This window comes from Sorex araneus, chromosome 1 (genome assembly GCF_027595985.1).
Source record: "Sorex araneus isolate mSorAra2 chromosome 1, mSorAra2.pri, whole genome shotgun sequence".
NCBI lineage: Eukaryota > Metazoa > Chordata > Mammalia > Eulipotyphla > Soricidae > Sorex > Sorex araneus.
This window is the reverse complement of record NC_073302.1, coordinates 105,607,699-105,625,821: the sequence shown is the minus strand read 5'-3', so window position 1 is coordinate 105,625,821 and position 18,123 is coordinate 105,607,699. Positions and strand designations below refer to the sequence as shown.

General features: G+C 43.8%; 1 protein-coding gene and 1 pseudogene across 1 annotated transcript in view; one reads left to right on the top strand and one right to left on the bottom strand.

Moving 5' to 3' along the window:
• The window catches only part of DNAH5 (dynein axonemal heavy chain 5), a 304,825-nt gene that overhangs the window by 136,483 nt on the left and 150,219 nt on the right, over positions 1 to 18,123 (top strand). Inside the window, exons 29-35 of the mRNA XM_055123648.1 lie at positions 1,077 to 1,276; positions 4,709 to 4,862; positions 6,902 to 7,065; positions 10,165 to 10,321; positions 12,106 to 12,318; positions 13,475 to 13,699; positions 15,581 to 15,753. Coding sequence (XP_054979623.1) covers positions 1,077 to 1,276; positions 4,709 to 4,862; positions 6,902 to 7,065; positions 10,165 to 10,321; positions 12,106 to 12,318; positions 13,475 to 13,699; positions 15,581 to 15,753 — 1,286 coding nt within the window. The remainder of the gene's footprint in view (positions 1 to 1,076; positions 1,277 to 4,708; positions 4,863 to 6,901; positions 7,066 to 10,164; positions 10,322 to 12,105; positions 12,319 to 13,474; positions 13,700 to 15,580; positions 15,754 to 18,123) is intronic.
• On the bottom strand, positions 2,736 to 3,492 carry LOC101538078 (acidic leucine-rich nuclear phosphoprotein 32 family member B-like; annotated as a pseudogene).

Here is an 18,123-nt window from a genome sequence, read left to right as displayed (position 1 = left end):
CCACCACCAAGAATCACAGTATAAGAGCTCAGTGTTGTAGGCCCCACCCAGCTGAGATATCCCAGTGGACTGACGCTCTCTGTTACTTAACCCTAATACCCTCAAGTCCCACTTAGGCTATAAGTAGCAGGACTTCTTTTTTTCCCCTCACAACCCAATAAATAGTACTCCAGGGTTGCAGTACTCTTATGTGATCTTTCTGGATAATTTGATCACTCAATACCTCTATTGCGAACTACAAAAGGAGAGAGAACAAAAGGGGAATGCCCTGCCGCAGAGGCAGGGTGGGGTGGTGGGGGATGGGGTGGGGGTGGTGAGAGGGATACTCGGATCATTGGTGGAGGTGAATGAGCACTGGTGGAGGGATGGGTCAATGATCTCTGCGTGGGTGAAATGCAAATACTAAAGTTCATAAGTTTGTAACTGCACATCACAGTGATTCTCTCTAATAAAAAATTAAAAAAGAACTTTAAGGAAATGGTATATAAATATTTGATAGTGACATGAAAGTTCATAAGTTTGAAACTGTACCTCACAGTGATTCACTAATAAAAATTAAAAAAAATAATTTGACAGGTAATAATTGCAAATGTTATTTGCTAAGTAAAATCATTACTATTTTTTTTGAGCATTCCAAGCAGTGCTCAGAGGTCTGGAGGGCCCCCCGCTATCAACTCTTGGCCAACATGGCTGACACTTCAGTGCAGGGGTCCCCAGGGTGCTGTGCTTCTTGGACCCTGTAATCTCCAGGGTACACAGAGTGTTGGGAGTGTCCAGGGCCACACCCAGAGATGCTCAGGGGACCGTGTGGTGCCAGGAATCATTCCCAGGTCCGGTGTCGGCTAGGGACGGACTCCCACTGCCCGACGACCTCGTGATCCCAAGCTATTAGGAAGCCATCGCTTTCTCCATGTCTCCTGATGAGCTCTGCTCACCACCACGCGGTCTCCTGGGTGTTGGCTCTAGGAGCAGAAGCACCGTGGCTAGGCAGGAAGTGGGTGGTGAAGACGGGGCCTGCGCCGAGACAGGACAGGTACAGAAGGTCGTGCGCAAAGCGGGACTTGCTGTTTTCACAGGACATCTGCATCAGTGCTGTGAAAGAAAGGGACATCGAGCAGAGGCTGAAGCAGGTCATTCAGGAGTGGGACAGCAAAACCTTCACGTTCAGCAGCTTCAAGACCCGCGGAGAGCTGCTGTTGCGAGGAGACACCACCTCAGAGATCATCGCCAGCATGGAGGACAGCCTGATGCTGCTGAGCGCGCTGCTGAGCAACAGGTGGGACACAAGCCTCCCTCCCTCCCTCCCTCCCTCCCTCCCTCCCTCCCTCTTTCCCTCTTTCCCTCCCTCCCTCCCTCCTTCCCTCCCACCTCCCTCCCTCCTTCCCTCCCTCACTCCCTCCCTCCCTACTCCCTCCTCCCTCCCTCCCTCCCTCTTTCCCTCCCTCCCTCCCTCCCTCTTTCCCTCCCTCCCTCTTTCCCTCTTTCCCTCCCTCCCTCCCTCCCTCCCTCCCTCCCTCCCTCCCTCCCTCCCTTCCTTCCTTCCTTCCTTCCTTCCTTCCTTCCTTCCTTCCTTCCTTCCTTCCTTCCTTCCTTCCTTCCTTCCTTCCTTCCTCCCTCCCTCTCTCCCTCCCTTCCTTCCTGGTGCTAGGAACAAACCTACACCCCACACAAACAAGGCATTTGTTTTATCACTGAGCCATATTCTCAGCCAAATTGTACATCTTTTTTTCCTGAGAATTGAGAACCATAATAATAAATTTTCAAAGGGAATTAGAAAATGCAGCAATGCCCCTCATACAATTTCTTCATTAAAACTACCTGTAAAATTGGTTTTCATTTTAGCCTCTGGTGTAGCATACATAGTATCGGTATGCTTTATTCTCCCCTACTTGTTCCATCTGCATGATGCCATCACTGGGATGTAATCGCAGATCATGTGATCAGCCACTTGGCTCTGGTGGCCAGGCCAGTGTGGCTTCGATGTTCCCCCCACATTGCCAACTACACAGTGGCCCTGGAGTGCAGGGAGAAAGGGGGTTCTGGATTTGGAACTCCAAGTAACTGTACCTGGAAATTCTTTCTTTGTTGTTTTTGTCAAGTTCAATGTAAGAACTAAGAAAGAACCAAGAAACTAAGAAACCAAGAACTAAGAAACCCTTAGTTGTGTACTTATATTAGTCACTGTATCAATGTATTACTGTCATCAATTTGCTTGAGACTCTCCATTATGAGACTTGTTGTTACTGTTTTTGGCATATCGAATAAACCACGGGTAGCTTGCCAGGCTCTGTCATGTGGGCGGGATACTCTCAGTAGCTTGCTGGTTTCTCCGAAATCAAACCATGGTGGGGGGGCCCTCCCCACCTCCTGAAAGGCAAATGCCCTACCGCTGTGCTATTGCTCCAGCCCTAATTTGCAATTCATCTATCTCCCTAGTCACAGCTACCCACTACAATAAGAATCTTACACAAAACCTAAGAATGCTTACAACAATTTTGTTGGGATGAAGACCCCCAAGCCTGGTTGTGGATTTCCGAGAGGGACTAAGACAAGGAAGGCAGAATGTCACAGGAACTATTTTGCTCTTTGGGTGGGTGGGTATCTGGGTGGTTTATTTTTTTACTTTTTTTTTTAAATCACAGCTACCTTTAAAAAAATGACAAAACAGCTACCAAATCCATAAGAGCAGTCCAACCAATACTGAACAGTTATGTTTTTGCAGTTTATTTGGGGTCTTAATCATCTTCTCCTTCATCACCTGTTTTTCTCTTCCTCTTTTCACCTTTCCCGCTTTCTTCCTCTTCTTCCTCTTTCTCTTCATCTTCATCCTCATCTTCTTCATCAACTTCTCCATCCTGGCCCAAATCTTCTTCCTCCCCACTGACTTCATCTTCATGCTCTTCCACTTCTACGTCTTCATCCTCTTCATCAATCTCTTCCTTTTCACCATCCTCTTCATCCTCCTCATCCTCTCCATCCTCCTCCTCCTCCACTTCGTCTGGACCATCCACCTCAGTGCCTGACTCAGGAGCTTCTCTGTCCTCTGGGTCAGAGCCATCCAGGGAAGTCAGCAGGGGCAAGAGCTTGCAGACCCTCTCTCGGGAGTCATTCAGGTTAGTAATTTCACAGTTAAACAGACCCGGATTTTTGAGACACTTCAACTTTTTCAAAGGCCCCAAGATGCTGATATCTTTCAGTTGATTTCCACTTAAGTTTAGACGTGTAAAATGTGGAAGATTTTCTGCTAACATGTCCAGACCTCCAAAGACTATTTTCACTGAGCTCAAGCTTTTTCAATTTAGGTAGTTTTGGGAGGTCTGACACTGAACTCAAGCATACATTTATTACACCGAGTAACTCTAAATTTGCAAATTCATCCGTTAAGCTCTCAATTTTTCCATCTTTTGATTTGCAACTGTCCAAGACAAGTTCTTGAACCGCGGTCAGGGTCCGGTTCCGCAGCTCCAGGTGGATCCTCCTCTTCATGGCCATGGTGACCTCGTCCCCTCCTCTCCCAATGAACTTTTGGCATCGGGGCCGGAGAGGGCTGAGGTGGCCCGGCCGGTGCACGTGGCTGGGGGGTCACGCGCTCGGGGCTGGCTGGCAGTTCCTTGATGCAGTTTTTTAAGTAAATTGTTCTTTTTTGTTTTTATTTTTGAATACAACTTTATTTATTTATGTTATTATAGTTTATGAAGTTATAATTGTGTTGAAATTTATGTACTGGTATATAAAATTACTACCCCGCCAATCTCAAAGTGCCATAATGCGCCATGTGTCCCCGTGTTTTTTTTTTTTTTTTGCTTTTTGGGTCACATCCGGCGATGCACAGGGGTTCCTCCTGACTCTGCACTCAGGAATTACTCCTGGCGGTGCTCAGGGGACCCTATGGGATGCTGGGAATCGAACCCGGGTCAGCTGCGTGCAAGGCAAACACCCTACCCGCTGTGCTATCGCTCCAGCCCCGTGTCCCCGTGTTTTTCTACTATGGGTTTTCTCTCTTCACCCCCACCCTGACCCCACTGTTGGGTAATTTGCTCCGAATCCCAGTGCCAAGGGTTGGTTATTGCTTAGTACTATCTGTTCTTAATTTAGATTCTGTATGTTGGATTGTTTTGATTTATTTCTCTTTTACTTTATTGCTTACATATAAAATATAAAGTTTTTGTATTTTTTTTTTTTTTGCTTTTTGGTTTACACCCGGCAATGCACAGGGGTTATTCCTGGCTCACTGGCTCATGCACTCAGGAATTACTCCTGGCGGTGCTGGGGGACAATATGGGATGCTGGGAATCGCCGTGTGCAAGGCAAATGCCCTACCCGCTGTGCTATTGCTCCAGCCCCAAGTTTTTGTATCTTGATGTTGTTGCCTGCCACTTTAACAGTTCTTTCTTTCTAGGAGGTTTTTTTTTGCTGTTTTTTTTAAAAAGGGGAGACTTTAGGGCTTTTTATGCATGTTAAGATATCATCTGCAAATTGAAATAACTTTTGTTCTTTTCCAATTTGAATTAAGAGGCCACATGTAACTTACAGGTGTCAATTGGATTCTTGTGTAATTTACGTGTAACTAATAACATTAGTTAGATAGAAATCACTGAGGAAATTCCTACAGAGATGTAAAAATGATTAAAAATGCCTTCTAGTTGGAAAATAGCAATAAAAAGAAGATCTGAAGCCTCTACATTATTGATCATCTTTCTCATTCTAGGTACAATGCGCCTTTCAAAACCCAGATTCAAAAATGGGTGCAGTATCTTTCCAACTCCACCGACATCACTGAGAACTGGATGATGGTGCAAAACTTGTGGATTTATCTGGAAGCCGTCTTTGTGGGAGGAGATATTGCCAAGCAGCTTCCCAAGGTCTTTAGAATGTTCTTTATGCTTTCAACTGGATTTTCTTTTGTTTTACTGGTTTTTGGGCAAACACCTGACTGTGTTTAGTGCTCAATTTTGCTCTATGCTCAGGAATCACTCCCGGAGGTGCTTGGGGGACCATCTGGGGTGCTAGGATTGAATCTGGGTCAATTGTGTGCAAGGCAGGCACTTTACCAGCTATACTCCTCAACACTTCACTAGTATTTTAGTTTAGAGAAACAATCAGTAGCAATTCCTTTTTTAAAATGCGCTTAAATTTCAATCTCTGTTGAGCCATCCCCCCCTCAATCTAATAGGGGTTGCTATAGAGCAAGTCTTTCAATACACAGTAATTCTGGAAAAGAAGGAGTGGTGTGAAAAATTGGAGAGAGAAAATATAAAATGATTAGGTCTTAAAGGAGACAGAGGGTTAAAAAATGAAGAATGAAAGTGTGAATTATTGATACACTTCAAATAATCAAAAGGTAGAATTTGAAACAGTATAGAATTATAGAGTAGTTATCTTGACAATGGTAGGATAATTTGCTCTTCTACTACTGACATTTAAAAATAACTCACACTATACAAAATACACAATTATATCTGCACTGTAAATCAGAAGGGTGGAAATAAACTGGGAGAAATCTGTCAAATAAAAAGTCCCTCATAAGATGTATTTTTTTCTCATCAAATTGCAATCATCTCACTAGATATACATAGAATGTATTTTAAGCTTTTTGAAAAAAAATGACAAAACTAAGGTAATTATTCAATTACCTGAAATCGTTGGCCAAATTATAACATTTTGAACAACCTATTTGAGTTTAGAAGCCTGATTATATTGAGAGGGTCTCCAAAGTAAAGCTTTCTCTTTACTTGGTTTCTGTTTAATTACATATCTCCTTGCCAGTTTACTTTTTGGCCACTGGTGAAATTTTTATATCTTTAGACATAAATGTAAGTTTTTGTTGTTTAACTTAGCTTTTATATTTGGCATGATTTTTTTCTTGATGGGTGAAGAACCCCCAACTGAACTGATTGATGGAAACTTTGATATACAGTATAGAAAGAGCGAGGCAGTCTCCTTGCCATCATAATTGATGAGACATGCTCATTGCTGAAAATAAGAAAATCTCAAGGAAGAGAATAAAAATTATTTTTAAACACTTACCAAAAACATCTATTCACTTCTCTCTTTTCCTGAAAAACATGTTAGGGCTATGCCAGATTTTATTTTGTATCTTCTTCTTTGTCTTTGGTTTTGGAGTCACACCTGGTGATGCTCAGGGCTTACTTCGGCTCTGTACTCCTGGCAGGCTCAGGGACCATATGGGGTTCCAGGGACTAAAGCAGGTTGTCTGCATGCAACGCAAATGCCCCCTCCTCTGTACTATCACTCGCCCCCCACCCAACCCCTCGCATCCATCTTTCTTTCTTTCTGGTTTTTTTTTTTTGCTTTTTTGGGTCACACCCAGCGATGCTCAGGAGTTACTCCTGGCTCTGCACTCAGGAACTACTCCTGGCAGTGCTTGGGGGACCCTATGGGATGCGAGGGATTGAACCTGGGTCAGTGGTGTGCAAAGCAAACACCCTACCCACTGTACTATTGTTCCTCCCTGCCCCCCACCCCTATCTTTCTTTAAAACGTTAACTCTGTTCTCTAAATATCCAAAGGATTCTATAAATATATTTTATATTTTTATACAAAAAATATAAAGTATGGAAAAATCAAAATTTGCTGTATTTGGAGATAATCACTGAGAACCGTAGCATGTGACTTTCTCCCACACTCTCATATTGTGCTTTTGTTTTGGTATATTTCCCCCCCTCCCCCCACTTTTCATTTTTACTGAACATAAAGGGGGGTACTAGGGTTAAGTTTAAGAGCATCCTTATTTAAGATGGGGGTAGTAAGGTCAATGGGGAGGATGGAACTAGAGCTGGGGTGATCAGGGGGTCAGCTGGGGCCCAGAGGGGGGAGGGGGAGGTGCGTTGCCCTTGACAGCACCGGGGGGACCTGTCTATCCCCTTCCCCGTTCCCACAGGAAGCCAAGCGCTTCTCCAACATCGACAAATCCTGGGTGAAGATCATGACTCGGGCGCACGAGACCCCGAACGTGGTCCAGTGCTGCGTGGGAGACGAGACCATGGGGCAGCTGCTGCCGCACCTGCTGGAACAGCTGGAGATGTGCCAGAAGTCCCTGACGGGGTAAGACGCTCACCGGGCGCCCACCCTCGCGAGAGCGGCTCCGGAGACACGAGCCGGCAGCCGCCACATCCCTTTCCTTTGTCAAGACTCAAGTTGTGCAGATCTAAGGGCTCGTCTGGAATCTTGTGTCCTCTGCGCGCCCTTCCTGGATGTGGTCCTAATGATGGGATTCTGGGACTTCTAGTTAATTCCATCACTGAAACAATCAGTGTTTGCAATCGCTCTCCAGCTGTCCTTAAATATGTATATCCTTCTTTTCTTTCTGCTACCCTTCTTAGAATAGCATCTGTACAACCCAAATACTATTGCATTATGCTCAATAAATATAAGATGAGTAGTGTTGAGTTCAAAAACAGTCACAATTAGACAGATAGGAGTCTGCCTTTTTTAAAAAATCAAATCATTGGGAGATATACAGTTACAAAGTTGTTCATGATTGGGTATCAGCCATAGTATGTTCCAATATTCATTCCTTCACCAGTGTACATTTTCCACCACCAGTATCCCCAGTTTCCCTCCTGCCACCCTCCCCGTCTGCACGAAACCCCCCACCGTGCCTTACCCAGCCTGCCTATAAGACAGGCATTTCTCTCTCTCTCTCTCTCTCTCTCTCTCTCTCTCTCTCTCTCTCTCTCTCTCTCTCTCTCCTTCTGGGAATTATGGTTTGCAATACAGAGACATTATCACGTATATTCTTTATATTGCTCATTGTTTCAGCAGTGAGTCTGCTTTTAAATATTAGTACACACAAACATACAGACATGCACATTTCACATATGTAGAGCTATGTGAAGGAATAATTATTAATCCTCCCCTTGGATAATCAAGATCAAGATATGAAAGTAAAAATATACTCAATTGTCATTGAGTCTATTTGATTGAAATGGATTACTTTCAAGACCAAATAATGAAAGTAATTGTACTGAATATACTGAATTGTACTGAATATACTGTATACTGAAATATACTGAATTGTAATATTCTAGGGAGATTGAAGCATGGAATCTTTTGTTTTGGGGGCATACTCAGCAGTGCTCAGGGGTTGCTCTTGGTTCTGTGCTCAGGAATCGCTCCTGAAGGTGCTGAGGGAACCAAATCAACCTGGCTCAACCTGGCTCGGCTGTGTGCAAGGCAAACACTTTGATCCCAGTACTATCTCTGTTTTAAATATTTCCCTTCCTAAGATGTATATACAGTTTATGAGCATTTAGAGGTGTGATAATTTTTCTTACTGCCACTGACAAGCTATGTTTAAGGAAGATTGTTTTTCATTTTAGATATTCTTTTTTTTAAAACAGTTTTATTGAATCACTGTGAGAGTTTCATGTTTGGGTTACAATCTCACAGTGATCAAACACCCATCCTTCCATCAGTGCACATTCCCCACCACCAATATTCCAGGTATACCCCTCCTTTCCCACCCTCCCCCTGCCTCCATGGCAGACAATATTCCCCATACTCTCTCTCTGCTTTTGGGCATTATGGCTTGCAACACAGACACTGAGAGGCCATCATGTTGGGTCCATTATCTACTTTCGGCACAAATCTCCCATCCCAACTGATTCCTCCAGCCATCATTTTCTTAGTGATCCCTTCTCTATTCCATCTGCCTTCTCCCCTCTGCTCATGAAGCAGTCTTCCAGCTATGGGGCAATCCCCCTGGCCCTTGTATCTACTGTCCTTGGGTGTCAGCCTCATCTGATGTTATTCTATACTCCATTTTAGATATTCATATTTCCTCCCCAGTTCCACACTCACCCCCACCAATCCATACATATCCTTTCTTCCCTTGCTTCTTTCAGCCTCCGAAAATAGTTCTCTCTTTTGGTGAACTTGCATCCAGCTCAACAGAGCCAAAGTCTGCATTTGACTAAATCTCTCCCACTCCTCACACGTTCTCCATGAGGGCCCTTAAAGACCTTCACCCGCTCTGGCTGCTGATTCACTTAATTCTGTAGTAAAAATTTTCTGCTTTCCCTATTCATAGAGTTCTGTTTCTATGAAATAAAGCTATTCCCACCATAATTCTTCACAGCAAATAAATAAAAAACAACTGAGGTGGAAGGAGAAGAAATTAAACACAGACACACTTGGAAAAGGACTTCTGCTCAACTTTCGGATGGAAACTGGAGAGACCCAGAGATATAGTTCAAGTGATTCCGTACTTACTTAAAAGGGTTAGATCACTGGCATTGCATTTCCTGCCCTCAGCACCATTGTCAGGAATAATACCCCTTCTCAACCCCCCCAAAAAGTATAAAGAAGCAGCAATGCATACTGCATTTATTACATCCAAGTGTGCTAGAAAATGATGAGCAGCTCTGAGAATCAGAGAGACGGCCACAATGTAAGGGATGGATGCAAAGTAGAGTAGCTGGAGCAGCAAGTGTCCAGTCGCCAGAGGGCTAGACAGGAGGGTTGCCTGCGTCTCAGTTGCTCCAGCGCCAGCAAATCCAGCCCAGGCCTCTCCTACAGCTCATTCCCAGTTGGATTCTCCTTCTGCTTCGGTGATGGAGTCATTGATGAGTCTCTGAAGCAACAATTTCACAAATGAGATGCAGCTTTGAGCTGACCCAGCACTGTGCTTGCAAAATAATCAAAACCAAAGCACTGCTGGGTAAAATTTTCTCTCCCTGTCCTCTACAAAGAAAATGAGATATTTCCAGTGAAGTTCAATGGAAACTAGTTCTTCTACTAGTTCTTCTACTAGTTGGGTAAACAACAAATTGTTTGCCTCACCTAGTTTGGAGAGCTACTTGGCCAAGTTAGCTACAAGCCAAACCAAAACATAAACGTTGGACAGTATATGGGCAAAATCTGATGGTTTCAGAAATATCCCCACTGCTCCATCCAGATGAATTTATTCTTAGGAGCATCAGCCTTGTGGGTTTTTTTTTTTACCTTTTTGGGTCACACCCAGCAATGCACAGGGGTTACTCCTGGCTCATGCACTCAGGAATTACTCCTAGATGTGCTCGGGGAACCCTATGGGGTGCTGGGAATCGAACCTCGGTGAGTTCAAATGCCTTACTCACTGTGCTAATCACTCCAGCCCCAGCCTTGTGTGTTTTTAAAGTTTATCCTTTTCCTCCCACTTAGATACTTGGAGAAAAAACGACTTTGCTTTCCTCGGTTCTTCTTCGTCTCAGACCCTGCCTTGCTGGAGATTCTGGGACAGGCGTCAGACACACACACCATCCAGGCCCACTTGCTGAATGTCTTTGACAATATCAAAACGGTCAAGTTCCACGAAAAGGTTAGCCTGATTCTGTGTAGCCAACATTGATAGCACCTTAGGCTGCCTTTATTCAATCATCCTCTAACACAGTGCTTTATTTTGATTTGGTTTTTATGGTGGGATTCTCAATCAGAACTCAGGGGGCTCTGCCCTGACCCTGCCTTACTCAGTCAATCAAGGCAGATGTTTCAGTGGTGGGTTTGGGGTTTCTGCATCCACCAAGGAAACATTGGCAGTTCCTGGAGAGCAGGGAGGCAAGTGGTACTGATGAGAATGTACGTGACCCTTGAAAGCTAAGCTGGTTCCCTGGCCTGCCGATACTGTGTTTTTATAGGTTTACTGTCCATTAAATCTCAGGCAGGACTAAAAAGAAATTTTTGGGTTCAGATTGCCTTCAAATTATGATTCTTCTTTTTTTTTTTTGCTTTTGGGGTCACACCCGGTGATGCACAGGGGTTACTCCTGCTTTGCACTCAGGAATTACTCCTGGCAGTGCTCGGGGAACCATATGGGATGCTGGGAATCAAACCTGGGTTGTCCACATGCAAGGCAAATGCCCTACCCACTGTACTATTGCTCCAGCCCCCTAAATTATGATTCTTTTTAATATCCCAATTTGATTAACAAATTGTTTGCAGGGTGTTAGGAATGCCTCAATAGATAGCATTACTTTATGTGCCAAGTTAACAATTTAGAAATTCAACAAACACAAGTCAATTGCTCGTAAAATACCATCTTGTCCAGAATTGCAAGTAATTCAGTGGTTTCCATCAGGTTTCAGAAGTAATTGAACTGATGGGATTTCTTGTTTTTCATCATGTTTGATTAAGGCACTTATTTAAGTGTTCCCAACAAGTCTTTAGCCTCATGGAGATTCCAAAGAGGTCATTAAACATGGGATTCCAAAGAACTCATTAAACATGAGGGTTTTTGGGTCAAACTCAGCAGCGCTTGGGACTTACTCCTGGCTCTGGATTTTCTCCTAGATTCGTGCTTACGAATTTAACTTCTTCCTGACTTGGCAAAGGCCATGAAGGGTATTAAATAGGGCAGTGACCTCATTTGTAGTTCAAAGAGTTTCTCTGGCTCAGTTTGGGAGGTAAAGTGATAGGAATCCAGTACCAGAAGCGATTGCAAATTCAGAATGGAAAAGGCTGAGCTGCCCTGACAAAGTGAGCTGGCTTCTGGGTTGAAGAGAACACGATTCCACTTCATAAGGAGCAAAAATAAAAGAGTCATCTGCCATTTAAAGTTTTGATAATTTCCTTTCATTGGTAAGAACATCCCTCGACGTGGGAGAGGCATTTTTTTCGGGGGAGTGGGGTGGGGAGAGGGCACTGCTGGGGAGGCCTCGCCCCTCACATATGCAAAGGAAATGTTCTCCTGCTGAGCACTGTTCCTGTTGTGTGGAATTTCATGGTGAGAATATCTGAGAGTGAGGCATTGTATCAGAGATAGCTAGGAGAGGAGGAACTCTCTCAGAGATATCTGAACATTGTGGGACTCAGACTTCCTACTCATTGGGGGAAACATTATTTGTTTAAATCATCATGGTTTGTGTTGACTGTTTCCCTTAGAAAACAATTTTACCTCCCTTCATAGAAATGATTTGAATCTGATTTAGCATTCTCTTATTTAGATTCCTTGGCTAGCCGTTTCAGTTTGAATTTGCTTGTATATTCATATTTTGTCTTTTCCTTTATAATATGCCACTTCTATGGGAAGGATTACCTTGAAAACAGAACAATGGAGGAAGTGTTTATATGAATATGCAGAATTTTAATTTTTGGCTTCTAACACAGGTCTATGACCGCATTCTCTCAATTTCCTCTCGAGAGGGTGAGACGATTGAATTGTCCAAGCCTGTGATGGCCGAGGGCAATGTGGAAGTGTGGCTTAACTCTCTCTTAGAGGAATCTCAGTCATCACTACACCTTGTGATTCGCCAGGCGGCCGAAAATATTCAGGAAACAGGTTTCCAGCTGATTGAATTTCTTTCTTCCTTCCCTGCTCAGGTCAGTGTACTGGAATTGGCAGGCTTTTTAAAAAAATTCTTTACAGAATAGTCTTTTATATTTCATACATTTTCAATTATTAACTATATAACTGACTATGCAGTTCATTAACTAATTTAACTGTAGACCAATGTTGAGGTTTTCATAGAAATTTATTAAATATAGTTAAGCTTAAATGATATCAATGCAATTTGTTTGGTCTTACACAGAAGTAAGCACATGAATAAATATACACATAAGTGTATGACTATATAATTCACTTAAATATTGTATCGTGTTATAGTGTATTTGTACATATATACGTATATGTATATATATATAAATTTTGCTTTTTGGGTCACACCTGACTTCGCATAGGGGTTACTCCTGGCTCATGTACTCAGGAATTGCTCCTGGTGGTGCTTGGGGAACCATATGGAATGCCGGGAATCAAACCCAGGTTGGCCGCATGTAAGGCAAACGCCCTACCCGCTGTGCTATCACTCCAGCCCAATATTTGTGTATTTTATTTACCGTAAAATGTTTTTTCTGGGCTGGAACGATAGTACAGTGGGGAGGGCGTTTGCCCTGCATGCAGCCGACCCAGGTTCAATCCCCAGCATCCCATAGGGCCCCCAAGCACCGCCAGGAGTAACTCCTGAGTGTAGAGCCAGGAGTAAACCCCTGAGCATCACTGGGTGTGACCCAAAATGCAAAAAAAAATCTTTTTTAACTGAATCTTTTTTCTGTACATGAATAGTTAAATCTATTTACCAAAATAATGAGAAGTATATTTCAGCATTAAATATATATAAAGCAATGTTTTCTTAGGTACTGTGATCAGTAAGAATTCTTTGAGTTTATGTTGTGAGTAAATTCCCTGTATGTTTGGAGATAGCAGATTTAACACATTTTCTTTATTTGCCAGTAACTAAAATGTATTTAGGGAGAAGCAAGACTTAAACAATAAAGACTTAAAATGACAAGAAATTCCAGCTATCTATTTAATTGTCAGTTAACAGCATGAGTGGAATTTTCATACGTTTGGAAGTGACACATCAGAATGATGTAATCAGTGATGTTCCATTTGCATAACCATTGCATCTATTTGCTCTATGGCATTTTCCAATTAATATTAATGTCATCTGCACTCATGAAGCCTTTTGTCTCTCATAAGGTTGGATTATTAGGAATTCAAATGATATGGACACGAGATGCAGAAGAGGCCCTCAGAAATGCCAAGTTTGATAAAAAAATAATGCAGAAAACCAACCAGTTCTTCCTTGAACTCCTGAATACACTGATAGACATCACAACCAGGGAACTGAGCTCCATGGAGCGAGTGAAATATGAGACTTTGATTACTATTCATGTGCACCAAAGGGACATCTTCGATGACCTGGTAAATGTTTCATAAATGCCATGACACATACACAAAGCAAATACTAGATGCTATCTGTGTTTACCTGGTGCAGTTAGTTTGAATGGATTTTCAGCAAAGGTAACACTGAAGCTAAGAATCCTTTTCTTGATTAGCACTTGTCAGAGTGTTTTTCAGTCCTATTATTGAGGAAATTAAACCTTTACATTTTATTATGTGATCATATTTAATGATCAAATATCACGTAGCAGCCTGAAAAGATTTCATTTGTTTTAGGTTCCTTTTAGTCATTAATTAAAATCACCAGATTCTTCCTGCAGAAATAATCAGTAATTTTATTTTGAAAAAATAAAACTGTAACAGAGGGGGCCAGAGTGATAGTACATCGGGGAGGGCATTTGCCTGACATGTGGCCGAACTGGGTTCAATCCCCAGCATCCCATGTGGTCCCACAAGCACCTCCAAGAGCAATTCCTGAGTGCAGAGCCAGGAATAGCCCCTGAGCATTGCCAGGTGTGACCCAAAAAGCAAAAAAAAAAAAAACAAAAAACCAAAAAAACCCAAACAAACAAACCCAAAACTCTAGCAGAGATGCTCAGTTGCTTAGAGCTTTATGACGAGCATATCTCTAACAAGTTTTGCTACATTTTGCGTCAGTGATTACAAATAATCTTTCCTAACACAATTTATGATATTCTGGTGTTGTGTAGGTTTTTACCTTTAAGGACAGTGGGTAAGAGTTTAGTGGCTATAGAAATTAGGAAATGTGGGAGGTAGCAGAGGGAAGAAAATTGTCCTCAACTATAAAACACATTAGATAAGAGGCAAGAAGCTTTTATTTTCATAATAATTTTCTGGATTGTGTCTCACCCCATTATAAAAAAAATGATTATGAAAGATTTGTTCTGCTTTAAAGGAAATAGAACCAGTACATTCAGGTCTTTGTGTGCTAATCTCTTCTCTTAATAGTTAAGCTCACCATTCGCCTCTCTGAGAAATAAAAGACTCAGAGTAATTTTGAATTTCTTATTTGTCAAAGGAAAATGATTAAAGTGGCTTAAAATTTGTTTAAAAGATTCAGACAAAAGCATTGCTGGGCAATAACCTGTCATTTCGATGTTAGAAATTTGGTCTGCTGCAAATCCTTGGAAAAATAATAAATGGATTTAAAATACCCACTGGCGAACTTGGTCACAGTCATGAGAGATGCTTCTCTGAGGTTCTCCAGTTCTATCTTGTGTACCACATTTTCTGGAGACTATATTTCATGGTTAGGGCTGCAGCATTGGGAATTTTAGAGTGAAATTTAAAAACCTTAATCTTTTCATGTTCAACTATCTCATACTGCTTAAATTGGTAGGATGGGGGGAGGGTACAATGAGAAGTTTCCTTTAAAATATTTTTTATTGAATCACTGTGAATGACCAAAATACCAAGTTATTCACAATTGAGTTTCAGACAAACACTGTTCCAACACCCATCCCTCCCTTCCCAGGGTCCTCCTTCACCAATGTCCCCAGTTTCTCTACCCCCAATCCCCCCATTTCCACCTGCCTCAATGGCAGCCACTTTCCCCCTTTTCCCTGTAAGGAACAGTGGTTGGTGATACTGTCCCTGAGAGCGTTTTCGTGCCTGTCCTTCGCCTCCTTCCAGCACCCAGCTGTCACCCAGATTGACTGCTTCCCCCTAGCTCCTGCCTTTCCCTTTCCCCATGTCCGTCAGGTCACTCTTATTGCTGCTCGGAAAATGAATGTGTTGGGTGGAGACTAGTTGATGCCCCGAAACTAGCGGGGCCATTGCCGAGTGCCACGAACACCGCGTTCAGATCTCTGTGAAGGCCAGCGCGGCCCTTTCTGTCATCGTGTCTCATCTCACTTGGAACATCCTCCTCTTCCCTTCCAGTGTCACCTGCACATCAAGAGCCCGACTGACTTTGAGTGGCTGAAGCAGTGCAGGTTCTACTTTAACGAGGACTCTGACAAGATGATGATCCACATTACCGACGTGGCTTTCATCTACCAGAACGAGTTCTTGGGCTGCACTGACAGGCTGGTCATCACTCCGCTCACTGACAGGTGACATTGGGGCCAGGGCCAGCCTCCCGCCCGGTCCCTCTGACATTCTCAGGCTTTCCACTTGCTCGGGGGGGGGGGGGGGGTGAAGGGTTTAGAGGCTCTTTTTCACCTGAATTTTGGAAGTCAGCGTTTTCAGTATGTTTTTTTTTTTTTTCCTGTGTGAGTCTTCACAGGACACGTAGGTCTGTGACTGTAAGAGCTCTTGGATCCTCTGCCAGTCTGGCGGAGGCTAAATTGAACTGATCTCAGTAGGTATTGAGTGTGGGGGGGGAGGGGGCCAGTTGGCATATGTCAATGGGTGCAAACAGGGTGGACTTTCAGGACCTGATTTCAGAGCTGTGGAGTTTGTTGGCGTTACATTGAGACAACTGGATGCTTTTATAGCAGGAAGAAAATTGCATGTCAAGTACGGGGAGGACAGTGGTCTAAACTCCCGAGTTCTTTCTTGTTTCTTCTGCTGGCTATTTACCAGTTGTCTCAAGTGGAGCCTCCATGCCACTCCCAGAGACTGTGTTTCCTCCACCCTGAGAGACTGTGTACCCGCCACTCCGAGAGACTGTGTTCCCTCTACTCTGAGAGATTTGTTCCCTCCACTCTAAGAGACTGTGTTTCCTCCACTCTAGGAGACTGTGTTTCCTCCACTCTAAGAGACTGTGTTTCCTCCACTCCGAGAGACTGTGCTTCTTCCACCCTGAGAGACTGTGTTTCCTCCACTCCGAGAGACTGTGCTTCTTCCACTCTGAGAGACTGTGTTTCCTCCACTCTGAGAGACTGTGTTTCCTCCACTCTGAGAGATTATGTTTCCTCCACTCCGAGAGACTGTGCTTCCTCCACTCTGAGAGACTGTGTTTCCTCCACTCTGAGAGATTGTGCTTCCTCCACTCTGAGAGACTTTGCTTCCTCCACTCTGAGAGACTGTGTTTCCTCCACTCTGAGAGACTGTGCTTCCTCCACTCCGAGGGACTGTGCTTCCTCCACTCTGAGAGACTGTGTTTCCTCCACTCCGAGAGACTGTGCTTCCTCCACTCTGAGAGGCTGTGTTTCCTCCACTCTGAGAGACTGTGTTTCCTTCACTAGGAGAGACTTCGTTTCCTCCACTCAGAGACTCAGTTTCCTCCCTCAGAGAAACTGGGTTGCCTCCACTCAGGCTGTTTCATCTACGCAGAGAGACTCAGTTTCCTCCACTCAGTGAGACTTGGTTTCCTCTTTTCAGACTTGGTTTTCCTCACTCACAGACACTCAGTTTCCTTCACCCAGAGAGAATGCGTTTTCTTGTCTCTCAGATGCACGAGGCTATCCCCAAGGGTGCTTCCAAGGTGAATGCTCTGTGATTAGCCTAGTCTAATGATTTGTTCAAGGGTGTACTGAATGCCTTAGGCAAAATGACTAAGCGTCATATTCAATATTTGGCCTAAGAAGAAAGGGAATGTCACTGATTTGTACATAATGGACCTCTGGATTCCTATTAAAATTATCTTCGGACAAAATGTGAAAGTTTGGCCCAATAATAATGTCATTTGCTAGGTCATTTTCTTCTTGTGGAGTGATGATGCTAAGTGAGAAGCTCATTTTCAGCTGAGGAGGAAAGAGAGGCAAGGGCATGTATGAGACTGGGGACATGGCTCAGTTGCAGTGCTCATCTTAGCCTGTTCAAGGCCCTGGGTTCAGTCTCCGGTTCATGTTCCTTTAGCATTCCCTTGTGTTCATGTTCATGATATTCCTTCTTAGGTCCAGGGCAAGAAAGATTAATTTGTGCTGAATGCCCCCCTGAGGTTGTTTATTTCTCTCTGTCTGTGAAGTGCAGAGGTGTGAGGATTTCCTCAAAGCACTGTGACCTATGAAGTCGTGATCACACCTTCTACCTGCAGCAGGGCTCTCTTTCCTTGGAATCTCCAGAGGAAAACCCGTTTCCAGTTCTGCCAGCTAATTCCCCTCCTTGCAGCTGCTGGCTGCCTGTCCCTGTCCTCTCAGCGTCGGCCGAGGTCCATTTCCTCGGCCGAGGTCCATTTCCCCGTTGGCAGGCTTCAGCATTGCTCAACCTGCGCTACCAACTTCCTCTTCGCGGCCAGCTCCTGTGGATGGAGACTCTTTCTGCGTCCAGTCTCTCCTCCTCCTCTCCCTGGTGTCTGACCCTCCTCTGCCTCCCCGCTTTTGAAAGCGCTCTGGAGATGTGCTTGTTCACATGGAGTAAGCCAGCAGCTCTTCCTCCATTTCTCTAACATCCAATATCTCAGCAAAGCCGCTTTAGCCCTTGAGTGGAATGTACTTACTCTTTCCAGGGATTAACATGGGTACATTTGGGGAATATTAACCTGCTCATCTTTTTGCTCTTTCTCTGTCAGACAGTCAGTCAGAACCTTGCATTGCTAA